We start from the raw sequence: 16,450 nt of genomic DNA on the forward strand, positions 1-16,450 counted from the left end.
TGGTGCCCATTAATATCAATGGGCAGGAGTGGTGGAGAAGCGGTATACACCACTCCAAACGTGCTGCTTGCATCGCCTCAGTGTGAAAGCACTCTATCTTTCACACAGACTGCAGGGGAGCCGTTTTGCAGGCACTTTACAGGCGCTATTTTTAGCCCAAAAGCGCCTAAAAAAACTCCCCAGTGGGAAAGGTGTCTGTTTTATGAGATGAAGGGGGATAAAAAAAAAAATCAGCCTAACATATCGGCCCCAAAAAATCGGCATCATATATCGGCCACCGTCCGCCATGATTTCTAAATATCAGCATCGGCCAGAGAAAAACCCATATCGGTCGACCTCTAATATCACATATCGCTGGACTTTCCCCCTTTGCAGTTCGTTTTACATACAAAGGAACTACCTATGCCTGTAAAACTACTGATGAATTGCTTTCTACAATTGTGGATTTTCACCTGTCAACACCTGAGGCAACTGTAGAAGGATCCAAATGACGGGCAAACTCTGGTTCCCCACAAAATCAAAAGGACACCCCAGAACAACTTGCTTCTTTTAATATTCATAAGAGAAGTTATGCATCACCTACTCCAGACACTAAACCAATGAATTAATATATATATGTTTATACTTATAGATGTGTACACTACACTGGGTGAAGTTTTTTTTCTCAAATAGTATGAATATAAACAATACTATCCTAAAACACACACCCCTTAGGCAAGTGGATCTGGACAAAATCCATGTTTGGTTATACTTAGCCTGTATACAGAGTATGGATATGTCCAAATCTACTTTTTTATTTTATTTATTTTTTTATTTTTATTATTTGAGATCAAATATCTTGAGATTATATATCTGTTTTTAATATTTCCATGTATGAACTAAAATATTTAAATCCTTGTTTAATTAGATTATGAGATTATAAGAATATGGTTATTAGTAATCCAGATGTTTTTGAACTTTAACTGAGTAATATAAGATATCACATTATCTTTCATATGAGGGCGGATAGTTTACTCCCATCTTATTTCCTATGATATGAACATAGTACTTAATTGTTTATCATATCTGGAATATTGATTTTGTTCCAGATATGGATTATCCCTAACAGTGATATATATCTATGAACAAAGTTTAAGTTAAACATGGAAAAAACTGAGATACTAAATATCTCGGTTCCCCCAGATGTAGGTAGGGATCTTAGAATCCTATTCCCATTCAGGTGGAGGAAAAGAGGATTGAAATATCTGGGAGTGTCTTTGTCAACACTAATAATGGATCTATATCAAGATAATTATTTGCCTTTACTGAATAAAATCAAACAAGATTTAAAAGGTTACCTGGTTCATAGATTGTCATGGTTCGGCAGAATAAGCGTGATTAAAATGATGACCCTCCCAAAAGCCTTGTACATCTTCCAGTGTCTCCCGATAAATATCCCTGCTACTTACTTTAAAACCCTTAGATTAATAATGCAAAACTTTATATGGAATAATAAAGGGACTCGTAATTCATATAAAGTCTTGAATAGACCAAAGGAGAGAGGGGAACTATTTCTCCAAGATTTTGAAAAATACCATGTGGCAGCGTCACTGCGGAGAGTTTTGGACTGGGTCCACGGCTCTCCATATAAAAAATGGGTAACACTTGAGTCAGAATTGAGTAACTCTGCTCTAAACCAGATTATCTGGATCCCAACCCAACATAGAGGCCTCCCTAGGGATATGGCCCCAATTACCGCAGAGACATTTAGAATATGGGATAAATTGTCTAAAAATAGATCTATGGAATATAATAGCCCTCTGTTACCCCTCACAGGTGGTAATTACTACCCTCCAGGTAAGGATAACAAACTATATTTAAAATGGATATCATCAGACCACCTGGGGTTAAAAGATGTTTTGAAAGGGAATGTTCTTTGTACCTGAACTACAAGAAAAATATGGTAAAATGCCTTGGCATGTATGGAGATATAGGCAACTTCAACATTTTGTAGGCTCTCTCCCAAAGCCTCTTCGTTCAGATAGGGGATTGGACCCATGGGAAAGACTGGTCGACAAAGGTGGTATAAGTGGACGGGGGCTTTCGAATGTATATAGCCTACTGATAGCCCCCCCCCCCCCCAAACTGGACTCCCTGTGTCTTGTGGAGAGTTGGGAAATGGAATTAAATCATTTGTTGCCCAAAAGTATGAGAGGTAAAGTTTTCGATTTATATCCACTCATCTTCAGTGGACACAGGGATGAAAGAAATGAATTATAAAATATTAACAAAGTGGTACTACGTCCCAATTAACCTCCCTGGCGGTATGATTCAGTCTGGAATTAGGTACTGAAAGCGGTACAATTATTTTGCACGGAAATCTGGCTTTTATTTTGTAGTCCTGTAATTCTTAGGAATAACGCTCTTAAATCTGTTCAAACCAGAGTCTAGCAGACATCCCGGGTATGATAAAGTTTATAATATAATAAAGAATAATAAAAATGATTCAATAATGTAATCAAATCCTAAAACACTGAAAAATTGACACTTTTTGGTTGCTATGGACAATCTCCAAATTCAAGGCAGTAAAAAACAGTATTTATAATATAAAAGTGCATGCAGGGCATTGCACAGACCACTAGGGACAAAGGGGGTGTGTATTTTTTAATACAGCACTGTAATCTGTAAGATTACAGTGCTGTGTGTGTTTTGTGTGTTTTAACTTTTTTGAATTTGCCGCAGTTCTCCGCTCCCGTGCGCCGTAACTCCGTAACGCCGCAGGGAACGGAGCTCGGCGGCATTCGGCACTGTGAATCGAGCAGAGGACGGCTCGATCACACAGCGCCGCGGACATCGCTGGATCCAGGGGACAAGGTAAGTAACTCTCCCTGTGTCCTCCCCTGCATCGAGCGAAGCCACCCCGAGTCTGGCTCGGGGTTACCGCTCCTATCAGTATATTCCTACCCCGAGCCAGACTCGGGATTACCGCTAGGGGGGTTAAATTACATAAAATTACCCATGCACATATATGGTGGCAGTGTCCTCTAATTCAATCGTATTGGAGGGAAGTAGTGGATTGGATAAAGATTAGTGGGTCTGTAACGGTACTTGATCCCTGGCAATGCCTGTTTCATGTAACAGGGACACCGAGGAAGAAATATAGAAAAGCTATTACACCATTTTTGCTGAACGCAGCAAAGAAACTAATTCTGAAACAATGGAAGTCAAAAAATATCCTGACAATAAAGGATTGGTTTAGGGAGATAGATAAAATTAGATGTATGGAAGAAGTAATACACTTGCAAAATAATTAAATAAAATATGTTAATACTTGGAAGTGTTGGTTGGAATTTAGACAAACTCAGGCTTATATGAATTACGTGGGGAGTAACTAGATGCCCTGCTGTCTCCCATCTCTCCCATCTCTTCCCCCCCCCCCCCCCATCTCTTCTCTTTTTCTTTGATTTCCCCCCCTTTTTTTTTCTTCACTAACATCATCGGTTTTGTTCTGTTTTTCGGGTTTTTGGCACATCACTAAGGAGAAATACAAAGTTGTTAGAGAATTGAGACTCTCTCCTCTTTGTAATCAAGAGGCGTTTTTGTCGAGGGAAGGGAGGGGAGGGAATGGAAGGAAGGGGAGGGAGAGAGGGAAGAAGGGAGAAGAAAAGAGATTTGACAAAAAAATAAATATTTTTTTATTTTTTTTCACTGACTTGTAAAAAAGAATCACTTAGGGGTTTATTAAAATGGATGTAGGGGTGTGCTTTTTTCTCTTTTTTTTTTTTATATCTTATTTTTATTTATTTATTTTTTCCACATAGTAACACAGGTGGGAGGTGGGCAGCACCCCCCCCCCCCTTTTTATTTATTTATTTTTCTCCTTTCTCCTCTTTCTCGTTTTGTTTCTTATGGGCTCTAGGCACATCAAGAAGGAGAAATACAAAGTTGGTGGAGAGTTGCGACTCTCACGTCTTCATAATTTAAAGGTGGTTTCTTTTCCTTTTTCTTCTTTCTCTCCCGGAAGAGGAAGTCACTATATCACATACAAGGTGAAAGACACACTATATGGTTTTACACAAACTCAATGGGGGATTAAGGGAACAAAGATGGGGAATAAACTGGGGGGGGATTGGGGGCTAATTAATTTACTTAAGAGAAGGGAAGGAGAGGAAGAGGGAAAAAGAATAATAAATAAAATATTATTAAAATAAAGTGAGTAGGGGTAATAAATTATATCAGGAAGAGGGGGGGGAGACGGTGGACTACACTTGACTTCTTTGAAAAGTATATTAAGACTGATTCATATGTTGACTGTGGTCTTTTTGTGTTTTTATTTTTATATATATATGTATGTATAAGTATTGTATAAGGATGTTGATATATATGAATTTGTAATAATGTGGAATGTTTTTTGTATATGTGAAAAATGTATTAATAAAAATAATTGAAAACAAATAATTTAGTAAGAGGCATAGTAAGGTTTTTGGTGTTGTAATTTTTTCCCACAATTTTTTGCCAAATGAAGATTTTTTTTATTTTTTTCCCCACAAAATTGTCATTGTAATAGGTTATTTCTCTCACATGGCATGTGTATACCACAAACAACACCCCAAAATACATTCTGCTACTCCTGAGTATTACGATGCCATGTGTGTGGCCACGTAGAGAGGCCCAACATGCAGGGAGCGCCGTCACATGTTCTAGGAGCATAACTTACACATCTAACTTGTTGACTACCTATTACACTTTTGAAGGCCCTAGAGCACCAGGACATTGACACGTGACACTGACGTGACACAGATGGCACTGATACGTGGCACTGATGGCACGTGACACTGATGACAGATGGCACTAATACGTGGCAATGATGACACGTGACACCGATGAAAGATGGAACTAATATGGGGCACTGATGACAGGTGACACTAATACGTGACACTGATGACAGATGGAACTGATGACAGCACTGATACGTGGCGCTGATGACATGTGACACTGACAGGTGGCACTGGGGACATGTGGCACTGGGGACAGGTGGCACTGATAGGTGGCACTGGGGACAGGTGGTACTGGGAACAGATGATGGTGGCAATGGGGACAGGTGGCATTGATAGGTGGCACTGTGGACAGGTGGCACTGTGGACAGGTGGCACTGGGGACAGGTGGCACTGGGGACAGGTGGGCGTGTGTGTGTGTGTGTATGTTCTCACTGACGCTGCAGCTGTTCATCTCTCCCTCCTCACACGCTGTCTCTGTGTGAGGAGGGAGAGTCAGCGATGAGAGATGATCTCATATGTTTACATATGAGATCACCTCTCATTGGACAGGCCAATCGAGTGCTAAATGGCCGCTGTGTTTGGCTATTTAGCACGATCTGTGATTGGCTGTGTCCAAGGGACACGGCCAACACAGAACTTCCCCAATGAGCGCCCGCGGCGGCGCACAGAGGGGAAGTAAACAGAAGGACATCCAGGGACGCCCTCACGGCAGTTAGCGTCCACGCTGTAGCCGTCTTTTGGCTATAGCGTGGGCACAAATTCGTTAATATATGCATATTTATACTTCTAAATATATGTACTATTCTAGATCAATTTTTCTCTTGATAGTATGAATATAAACAATACTGTCCTAAAAAAACATACCCCTTAGGCAAGTCGATTTGGATAAAATCTATCCCATAACTGAGTCTATGGAGTTTGGATATGTCCAACCCTGCTTATCATTTTACTATTTGAGATAAAATATCTCTTGAAGATAAATATCTATGTTTTTATTATTTCATATATGAAGTAAGAGATCTAAATCTCTACCTATTTAAATGGAATACGATTATTATAGTAATCCAATTATTTCTACGCTCTAACTTATATAAGGTAATACATTATCTTCATAATAAGTGAAGTAGCTTATTCCCATTCTATTTACTATGCTATGAGCTTAATACCTAATTCCATATCTAGAATGTCGATTTTGTTCCAAATTTTGTTTAAATGTAACACTGTTATATCTTCATAAACAAAGTTACCGTTCTAATATAGGTTCTTTATTAGTACCTCAAACTTTTAGTTATCTAAGACTTGATTATTAAATGTTTATTTTCAAATCATTTTATATGATGGTCACTGCACCTCCAATACTTCCTCGAGTGCCCAACAGACTGTTTGGACACTCTTTGGACTAAGTGTATCCAAGGGTTGGTGTTTACTACCAACCTTTGGATACTTGCTCCTATTTTTCTTTCTGGTTAAATAACAAAGTTTCTTAATTTGTTGAATACATACCAATAGATAGAATATTACCTAACCATTTATTAATCCTTGCTTTATTTTCCTACACCCCCTCTCATTATCTCCCCCCCTCCATTATTTTCCAGAGAGATATAGATATAACCTCTTCTTTACATATATTCTAATTGTACAATGGCTCCTCTAAATATTGTAACACTTAATGTACAGGGTCTAAACTCACCCCCAAAAAGGACTAAAGCTTTTCAATCTTTCTCAAAACTAAATGCACATGTGGTCTGTCTTCAAGAGACACATTTTTCATCCCATTCTTGTCTTTAGCTGTAAATATCCTCAAGTTTATACTTCATCAGCAAAAACTAAACAAAGGTGTTTTAATTGCATTTCATCATACAACTCCATTCACATTTCACACATAACTTAAAGATCCTGAAGGTCGATACATAATATTGACGGGCCTATTACAAGATACCGAAACTACTATAGTTTTATATGCCCCAAATAAAAACCCACTGTCATTCCTCTCCCATTTGTTCTCTGTCATAGAGAATCATAAACGAGGAACACTTATATTGGGTGGAGACTCTAATCAAGTAATATATCCATACCTAGATAAATCCCCAACTCCAATTCGCACTCAACGCTGTTCCTATCAACAACTACTTAATTAATATTCCCTTCTAGATACATGGAGGGAACAACATCCGGTGAGACGGCAATATACCCACTATTCCCACCCCCAGAAACAATTCTCTCGCATAGACCATCTTTTTATTAATGTCAATATTTCTGCATATATCCTAGACTCAACTATCTTACCATGTACATGGTCTGATTATAATATAGTCCTGACATCCCTTTCCTCATTGATCCCTCGACCAAGCCATAAAACATGGTACATAAATGACGGTTTACTAGCACAGCCTTTATATAGACGGATCATTGAAAAAGCCATCAAAGATTATTTTGCAAACAATAATGCTAATGATACAAATCCTCTAACTTATTGGGAAGCTCTTAAACCGTGTATCAGAGGTGTTTGTATAAGTCAAGCATCTCACTTCTATAAACAAGAGACCGCTTCACAAGATGTTAGAAACAGCATTCTATGACGCTTCGGAGAAATTCCAATCTGATCCATCCCCGTCAACAAAGTTACAATATGACAAAACGCGTTTAGAACTTGATTTACTTCTGATGGAATCAGCGGAAAAGATTCTCCGAAATTCTAAACACTTTCTATATGAAGACTAATAAACCTGATACTTTCCAAGCCCTTGCATTACTGAAAAAAAAGTACAGTCCGAAACCAATAAGATTGAAACTGACCAAAGATAACTATACTAGTAACCCCATTAAAATTCATGCATGAATTCCAAAAGAGACTATCTGAACTTTATAAGGACTCCCATGACTTTGATCAAACTAGACTAAATAACCTCCTATCCTCAATTAACTTGCCTTCACTTTGTAATTCTCAACAAGAATCTCTAGATAAACCTATTACCGAACTAGAAATACAAACCGCAATAACATCATTAAAACCACGCAAACGCCCTGGTATTGATGGTTTTTCAACCATTTATTATAAAAGATTTGCTAATTTATTGTCACCGCTTATGGTTGATGGATTTACAGTGCCTTGCAAAAGTATTCGGCCCCCTTGAACTTTTCAACCTTTTGCCACATTTCAGGCTTCAAACATAAAGATATCAATTTTTTATTTTTTGTGAAGAATCACCAACAAGTGGAACACAATTGTGAAGTGGAACGAAATCTATTGGATATTTTAAACTTTTTTAGCAAATAGAAAACTGAAAAGTGGTGCGTGCAAAATTATTCGGCCCCTTTACTTTCAGTGCAGCAAACTCACTCCAGAAGTTCAACGAGGATCTCTGAATGATCCAATGTTGTCCTAAATGACTGATGGTGATAAATAGAATCCACCTGTGTGTAATCAAGTCTCTGTATAAATGCACCTGCTCTGTGATAGTCTCAGGGTTCTGTTGAAAGCGCAGAGAGCATCATGAAGACCAAGGAACACACCAGGCAGGTCCGTAATACTGTTGTGGAGAAGTTTAAAGCCGGATTTGGATACAAAAAGATTTCCCAAGCTTTAAACATCCCAAGGAGCACTGTGCAAGTGATCATTTTGAAATAGGAGGAGTATCAGACCACTGCAAATCTACCAAGACCTGGCCATCCCTCTAAACTTTCAGCTCAGACAAGGAGAAGACTGATCAGAGATGCAGCCAAAGAGGCCCATGATCACTCTGGATGAACTGCAGAGAACTACAGCTGAGGTGGGAGAGTCTGTCCATAGGACAACAATCAGTCGTACACTGCACAAATCTGGCCTTTATGGAAGAGTGGCAAGAAGAAAGCCATTTCTCAAAGATATCCGTAAAAAGTCTCGTCTAAAGTTTGCCACAAGCCACCTGGGAGACACACCAAACATGTGGAAGAAGGTGCTTTGGTCAGAGGAAACCAAAATCGAACTTTTTGCCCACAATGCAAAACGATATGTTTCGCGTACAAGCAACACAGCTCGTCATCCTCAACACACCATCCCCACTGTCAAACATGGTGGTGGCAGCATCATGGTTTGGGCTTGCTTTTCTTCAGCAGGGACAGGGAAGATGGTTAAAATTGAGGGGAAGATGGATGCAGCCAAATACAGGACCATTCTGGATGAAAACCTGTTGGAGTCTACAAAAGACCTGAAACTGGGATGGAGATTTATCTTCCAACAAGACAATGATCCCAAACATACAGCAAAATCTACAAAGGAATGGTTCACTAATAAACGTATCCAGGTATTAGACTGGCCAAGTCAAAGTCCAGACCTGAATCCAATCGAGAATCTGTGGAAAGAGCTGAAAACTGCTGTTCACAAACGCTCTCCATCCAACCTCACTGAGCTCGAGCTGTTTTGCAAGGAAGAATGGGCAAGAATTTCAGTCTCTCGATGTGCAAAACTGATAGAGACATACCCCAAGCGACTTGCAGCTGTAATCGCAGCAAAAGGTGGCTCTACAAAGTATTAACGCAAGGGGGTCGAATAATTTTGCACGCCCCACTTTTCATTTTTTTATTAGTTAAAAAAGTTTCAAAAATCCAATAGATTTCGTTCCACTTCACAATTGTGTCCCATTTGTTGGTGATTCTTCACAAAAAATAAAAATTTTATATCTCTGTTTGAAGCCTGAAATGTGGCAAAAGGTTGAAAAGTTCAAGGGGGCCAAATACTTTCGCAAGGCACTGTAATTCCCTTATTGGTCGCTCCTTCCGTTCAGAATCCCTCATGGCCTCAATTTCTATGATACCAAAACCAAATGCAGACGATACTTCTTGGTCCAATTATAGACCAATATCAATACTTAATGTAGACATTAAATTACTGGCTAAAATCATCTCTACCAGACTTAATCCTATTATAGGCACTTTAATACACCGAGACCAAACTGGATTAATTCCTTCAAGACAAGTAGGAGATAACATACGTCAAGCTGCAGTATTAGCCCACATAGCCCGTATTCGAAACATCCCAACCTGCTTCCTCTCAATAGATATTAAAAAGGCATTCGATTCCTTGTCCTGGCCCTATTTAAATTCAATTCTCCATAAATGGGGATTTGGTACACACTTCCTAAGATGGATTTCTGCCCTATATCAAGATCCAAAGGCCTTTATATCCTATTCTGGATTCCACTCAGACTCTTTTACTATTGAAAGAGGAACATGTCAGGGATGTCCCTTATCCCCACTCCTTTTCGCTTTAGCAATAGAAACCATAGCCCAACTTATTCGATCTAATACTGATATCAGAGGTTTGGAACTTGAAAGCAATCATCATAAAATATGTCTATTCGCAGACGATGTCCTAATTTTCCTCACTAATCCCCTTTTATAGGCACCGATTCTTCTTAAAATCATGGCCGAATTTGGACACCTAAGTTAATGCACAAAAATCCAAGGCACTAAACGTATCATTATCGCCTGAACTTTAATTACAACTACACAGCTCTCTCCCATTTACCTGGTCAATGACTCATATCACCTATTTAGGTATTATTTTCACAGCTAAGCCAAGTGTTCTTTATATGTCCAACCACCTCCCGATGTTAACACAACTATCGATAACTATTATCAAAATGTCAATTCTCCCAAAGATTCTTTACCTCTTCAGAGTACTTCCTATAACAGTTCCCGCACACTTCTTAAGCATCCTCCAACGCAAAGCCATCCAATATATCTGGAATAAACTTAGACCACGCCTACCTAAACAAACTCTATATGCTCCCAAAATAAAAGGAGGACTTGGGGTACCAGATTTTATGAAAGATTTATTATGCAGCACAATTAGCTCAGTTGACAAAAATACCATGTCACTAAAGAAATGCCTTTATGAGAAGCATTAGAATCAGTGGACTATGATCCCCTTTCCACTGCAAATCTCCTCTGGCTTACCCTAACTCAACGGAAATCTATCACTAATCCCTACACTAAACATAGTCTCTCCATATGGGACAGGTTAAAAATTCGATTTGGTTTCCAATCTAAACAAAACCCTCTACTCTTTCCTTCATAACCCTTCCTTCTATCCAGCCTGGTCCTCCCCAAAATCTTTTTCAGCATGGACTAAAGCAGGTCTGCTACGAATCCACCAATTCTTTCAATCCTCAAATATAATACCTTTCCCAACTTTATGTGAGCAACATAATATGCCACAAACAGAAACCTTCAGATACCTTTAAATTAAGAATTTTCTGACCCTACACAAACCAACAGCCACTACACCTCATACATTTTCTATTTTTGAACAAAGCTGTATATCAGACCCTCACAGAAGAGGACTGATTTCAGATTTATATGCCTAATTAATTTCATATACAACCTCCTCCCCTCCATCCTACACAGAAAAATGGGAGAATGATCTCCACCTCCATCTAGATGAACAACATTGGGCTTAAATCTGGCAAGCAACCAAATCAGCTACTCCTAATATTGTAGCCCTTGAGACTAATTACAAAGTCCTTACTAGATGGTATTTAGTTCCAGCACAATTAGCCAAATTCAACCATCAATACCCTGCCAACTGCTTCAGAGGATGTACAACACTGGGCACACACACATTTGGTGGGAGTGCCCCATAGCCAACTCATTCTGTAAGAAAGCATTCAAAATTCTTCCAACAATATTTAATATTTCTTTAATGCCTGATCGAACTGTAGCACTATTAAACTTTAAACCCCAAAACTTGAACCTTCGTCAGTTTAAACTATTACTATTTATAACAACAGCAGCTAAACAATCCATAGTGAAAGCATGGAAAACTAACTCTTTGTATACAAACCGTCAAACAAAGAGTGACACAAGCCATGGTACATGCAAAGACTGAAGCGATTTATCTAGACAAAATCCTCAAATTTGAATCGATATGAAAATCATGGATGGATCATTATCTTCCACCAGGTACAAAGAAATCATTGATATTGACACAAAGAAATATGATAAATCCAGCACTCCCTTTGATACATGATTTCTACTATACCACAAAATATTACTCTCTGGAAGGTTTTTTCTTCCTCCCCTTTCCTATTACTAACCTTCCCCTTTCCCTACCCCTTTTTATAGTACAAATACATAGGGGTAGAAAATATGTTCACTTTTTCAGGGAATACCAAGCCATATAGACGGACCTTTGCCCTGATTGTAGTTTATAATCCATTATTGTTTCATGATGCCTTATATTATTATTATTTAATCATTACCCCCTTTTTAGCATTTAGTGTCTATAATCATACCTGACTATTGATATTATAATTGTAATTTAATTTCTATTTTGTATATTTTTTTTTATTTTTTTTTATATGAATATTCCAACACAATACATTATTTATTATATAATCTCTCATTATATTATAATTATTTTACTAGCTCTTATTTACACAAGAAGTTTTATTGTATGCTTTGACTTTATCTTGTGAAACTTGTTTTTTTACAATACTGACTTATTGTAATTTATTATAATCTATAAAAATAAAATTATTCCACAAGAAAAGACATGGAAATGTACACATGTACCACAAACATAACATCAAAAAAGCAAAAGTACGCTGTTCTTAGTGTTGATTTTCACCAACCCCACTGCAGTATGAGATGAGAGACTTGCTGTAGCTTCGACACAGATTGAGTTTCACGGGACATAGCTCACTACTTCAGGTAGATGTATCACAGTCAAATCCTAAACAATATTATAGACATCAATTCCAATCGCATTCTGTCAATCGGCATAATGGCTCAATAATTGCAGCATACCTCAACATATAGATGGAGTCAAAATACATGGTTTTCATACAGTCAGCCGCTGCCACCTTTTGGTCATATGGGATAGTCCACACACAGCTCTTTAACTTCTTCCAGCCTTTGACGGTTGGATGGCGCGGCTTTTGTTCTGGGTGGACGCCATATGACGGCCCTCCAGAATGACCGCGGGGGAGCGCATCGCGGCGATGTGTGGTGTGTCAGTCTGACACACCACTACATCGATCTCAGTAAAGAGCTGATAGACACGAGTAGAGAGCCGATCGGCTGCTCCCCTAACCGGGGTTTGTGCTTATTGTTTATCAGCGCAGGCCCCCATCGGATGCCACCAGGACCACCAGGGATTGCCACCACACTGGACCACCAAGTATGCCAATCAGTGCCCAAGCAGCTGCCAATCAATGCCCATCCCCAATGCCTACCAGTGCCATCAGTGCCACCTATCAGTGCCACCCATAAGTATCCATCAGGGCAGACTTTCAGTGTTGCCTATCAGTGCCCACCAGTGCCACCCATGAGTGCCTATCAGTGCCCATCAGTGCCACTTTATCATTGCCGCCTTAGTGCCCATCAACGAAGGGGAAAACTTACTTATTTACAAAATGTTATAACGGAAACAAAAGAAAAAATGTTCTTTTTAAAAAAAAATCGTCTTTTTTTTTTTTTTTTTGTTTAGCAGAAAAATAAAAAACGCAGACATGAACAAATACCACCAAAAGAAAGCTCTATTTGTGGGAACAAAATTATAAAAATCCGGCTACACACAGAAGTTATTTTTTATCTTAATGCATGGAACGCATTAAGATGAAAAAACTTCTGCCTTCACAACTCCTTTAAGGAGAACAAGCTCCTATTTAGCATTTCATGTTAATATCTGAAAAGATATATCATATGGCTATCCTGATAACAAGTGTAACAGAACCCATCAACATAACATAACACTGTATATTATATAATAGGGCAAAAGGATATTTTGGTATGGGGTCTCTTTTGATTACAAACTACACCTCTACTCCCCAGTTTAGAAACACATGTCTATTAAGGTCACTTATGCTGCCAATGGTTGTTAGCAGTAATAAAGGAAACACCCGCCCTACCTTAACATGCCTTCATATACAGAGTAACAGTATGCCAGAGTCAGACACTTACCCAAAATTCCTTATCTTCAGTACATGGCCACATGTCAGATGGAAAATACTATAGGAAAATGGGTGCGGAATGGCCAGCCAAGGGTCCTTGTCTACCTGATCTATCGAGAAGTGTGGAAGGTACATACATATATATGTGCTTTCTACGTGTGTGTGTGTGTGTGTGTGGGGGGGGGGGTCATTGAAAAATTGTCTAGTCCTTTGTTGTCTTTGTAAATGTCTAAATTGATATGTCATTATTATATGTGTATGATCTTAAATATGTATACTGACAGCTGCTGCCCTCTAATGGAGATGGGCAGGTCTCTAAGTCACACAACAAAGCTTGTATACTACTTCACATATGAAAATGTCTTATAATTCAAGTTTTCCCGCATTTTCTGAATGAATGAATGAATGAATGAAATACTATAGCGCACAATGCGAACTGAATCGCCTCTAGGCTGACATGTTTGCTTCATCTTCTGACACATTAACAATAACTAAAATACCTATGACAAACACATGGCATGCCAATGGCAAATTACTCACTAACATATTACCAGGAATGTCCCCTTGAGTTGTTTTGCTTGTACACTATTATCACACACAGTTCAAGACGCCATTTTAGCGTAATTTAAACAAAATGTAGGATATTACCATATTAACTAGTATCATGATCAATATATACTAACTTACACACATTATAATTTCTCTTTCGTACACTGACTGACACAGCTCCATTATTCTTGACCATAGGGTTGTTACGCCACCTTCAGGAGAGGACTAGGCAGAACATGTTACACATGTACAACAACAGAACTCTCTAGTTCTGCCTAAGGGGCGGTCCCTTCAGTAACAACCCCCCAGCCTGCTTCCTGCAGCTTCAGTTTTTTTCTGCTTAGTGAAGGAGATGAACCTAGGAACACTGCGGGACCATCAGTCCTGGGATTTTTTTACAGAAGTTTGCCTTTTGCGCAAGATTTGAGATCCTGGGATCTGCTATCAACGGCCGCTGGGTGACAGGCTGGATACTCTTATCCTTGTAGTCTCCCCAGCCTGGCCTTCGAGCGTGTACAGACCATAGCTATGCCCTGGGTCGGCCATGACATGCCCCTCAGGCTCCAGGGGCAGCTGGTGAGTGTAACACTCTGGGGCACACCTATGACCGGGCTACTGATTTCTGCGTTAGTGTGCCGTGGCCTAGCAGCCACCCTGTATTCTTCAGGAGTGGGTCTGTGATGGAATGTCCCCAGCTCGTCCGGATGGTAAGTACAGCTCTCCCTGCCACGGCGGGTTTGAGCAGCTGGGCATTCCCTGGGAGGTCGATTCGGGGGTCCTTCTCCTCCCTCTCTTCTCTCCCTGTTGCTAAAGGAGGAATCCCCTAAGGGTGGATTTTAAAGGCACGTACAACTTTACTTAAAGAGCAGTACAAAAAATATTTTATTTCATAAAACAAACAAAAAAAAGTATACAGTATACTTTTAAAATATATATCTAAGGGTGTAAATATACAAACAATATTGATATTCTACACCACTTGGTTATGCCGTATAATCCATGTAGAAAAAGTCAACCTACGCGTTTTGGAGCTTAACAAAGCATGTCCTTCAGGGATATGAATACAGCATTTACATGGAATAATACTAGTGGTGAGGGTGGTAATATCCCAGAGATATTGTTTAATAAAAACAAATGATTACAGATGACCTCACATGTGGGAATGGCTCCGCCAGTGTTCAAGGCACGTCCCAAAACTTGTCTGCATGGGGGCAGATGGTATAAATGTCGTGCAGGTATAGCAGCCACAAGAAAGGTTATGCAGACCAGAGAAAAAGTCCCAGTGGACTGAAGCTCTAGAGGTGCACCGCCCTGAAATGCTCTATAAAAGACAGGATAGTCCAGAATAGGAGGCAGCTCGTCCGACTGGCGTCATGCATGTAGAATCTCTTCTCTCCCTGTCCCTATCTCCCCTTCCCCTCCGTGAGGGATGTTGCATAATGGGCTGCTGAGTGGTGTGTGTGCTTATAGCCAGGGGTCCCCTGGGGGTCTCTCACCTCGGATGGGGGGGCTGCGCTGGGTGGCTGTGTCCCTGGGTGTCTGTGGGCTCCCCATTGGATGTTTGGAGGTCTGCACATGCTGATCACCATAGCGCTGTTCTGCCACCATTTTCTGTCTTTTTTTCACTGTCCTTCTCTGTGTACAGTTGTTTGTTGGCCATGTTTGATGTGACTCAGTGGAAGCATGGTCAGGAACCATTTTACTGTAGTTCGGCGGCCATTTTCCCTGTGATTATGTCCTTTATACTGGACACCGACAGCCATTTTTTTGTAGCCCAGTGCGGTTTTTATGCTCAGCCCTGGTCCCTAAGGCTCAGAACAGCAGCAGATAGGAGGATGGGACTGTGCACCTGTCCTAAGTTCCCAAAGGTGGCAGACAGGGTGGGTCAACATGGCTTCAGAAACTGGTGTTTGTTCCCCCAAACTCCCGGCAATTGCAACTGGCAAACAGTGCAGTGCATTTGGAGGCTTTGTCGGCGGTCCTTGATACGTTCGTTGCCAGGATGGAAGCAGTTTTTGGGTGCAAAGGTGGTAAAAAACGGCCCCTGCCGCCCGTCCTCCAGGGAGAGCTCTGACGCAGGCTCGAGCCTTGCTGAGGCTGGTGGCCTCTGCTCTGTCGTTTTCAGATGACGCTGACCAGGACCGATTAGACAGTGAGGATGAGTTCCCGTCCAGGTCCGCGCATGACAAAACGTGAGTTGGAGCACTTATC

General features: G+C 40.0%; 1 protein-coding gene across 11 annotated transcripts in view; it reads left to right on the plus strand.

Moving 5' to 3' along the window:
* The window catches only part of TBCE (tubulin folding cofactor E), a 969,060-nt gene that overhangs the window by 122,391 nt on the left and 830,219 nt on the right, over positions 1-16,450 (plus strand). For 9 of the 11 annotated variants that reach the window (XM_077486518.1, XM_077486519.1, XM_077486516.1 and 6 more), the window contains exon 3: positions 13,721-13,819. The exons of the other annotated variants lie outside the window; for them this stretch is intronic. In XM_077486518.1, the coding sequence (XP_077342644.1) occupies positions 13,721-13,819 (99 nt within the window). The remainder of the gene's footprint in view (positions 1-13,720; positions 13,820-16,450) is intronic. 11 annotated transcript variants of the gene reach the window in all.

Source organism: Lithobates pipiens, unplaced genomic scaffold, assembly GCF_037356315.1.
Source record: "Lithobates pipiens isolate NorthernLeopardFrog02 unplaced genomic scaffold, aLitPip1_a1.2 Scaffold_18, whole genome shotgun sequence".
NCBI classification, from domain to species: Eukaryota; Metazoa; Chordata; class Amphibia; order Anura; family Ranidae; genus Lithobates; species Lithobates pipiens.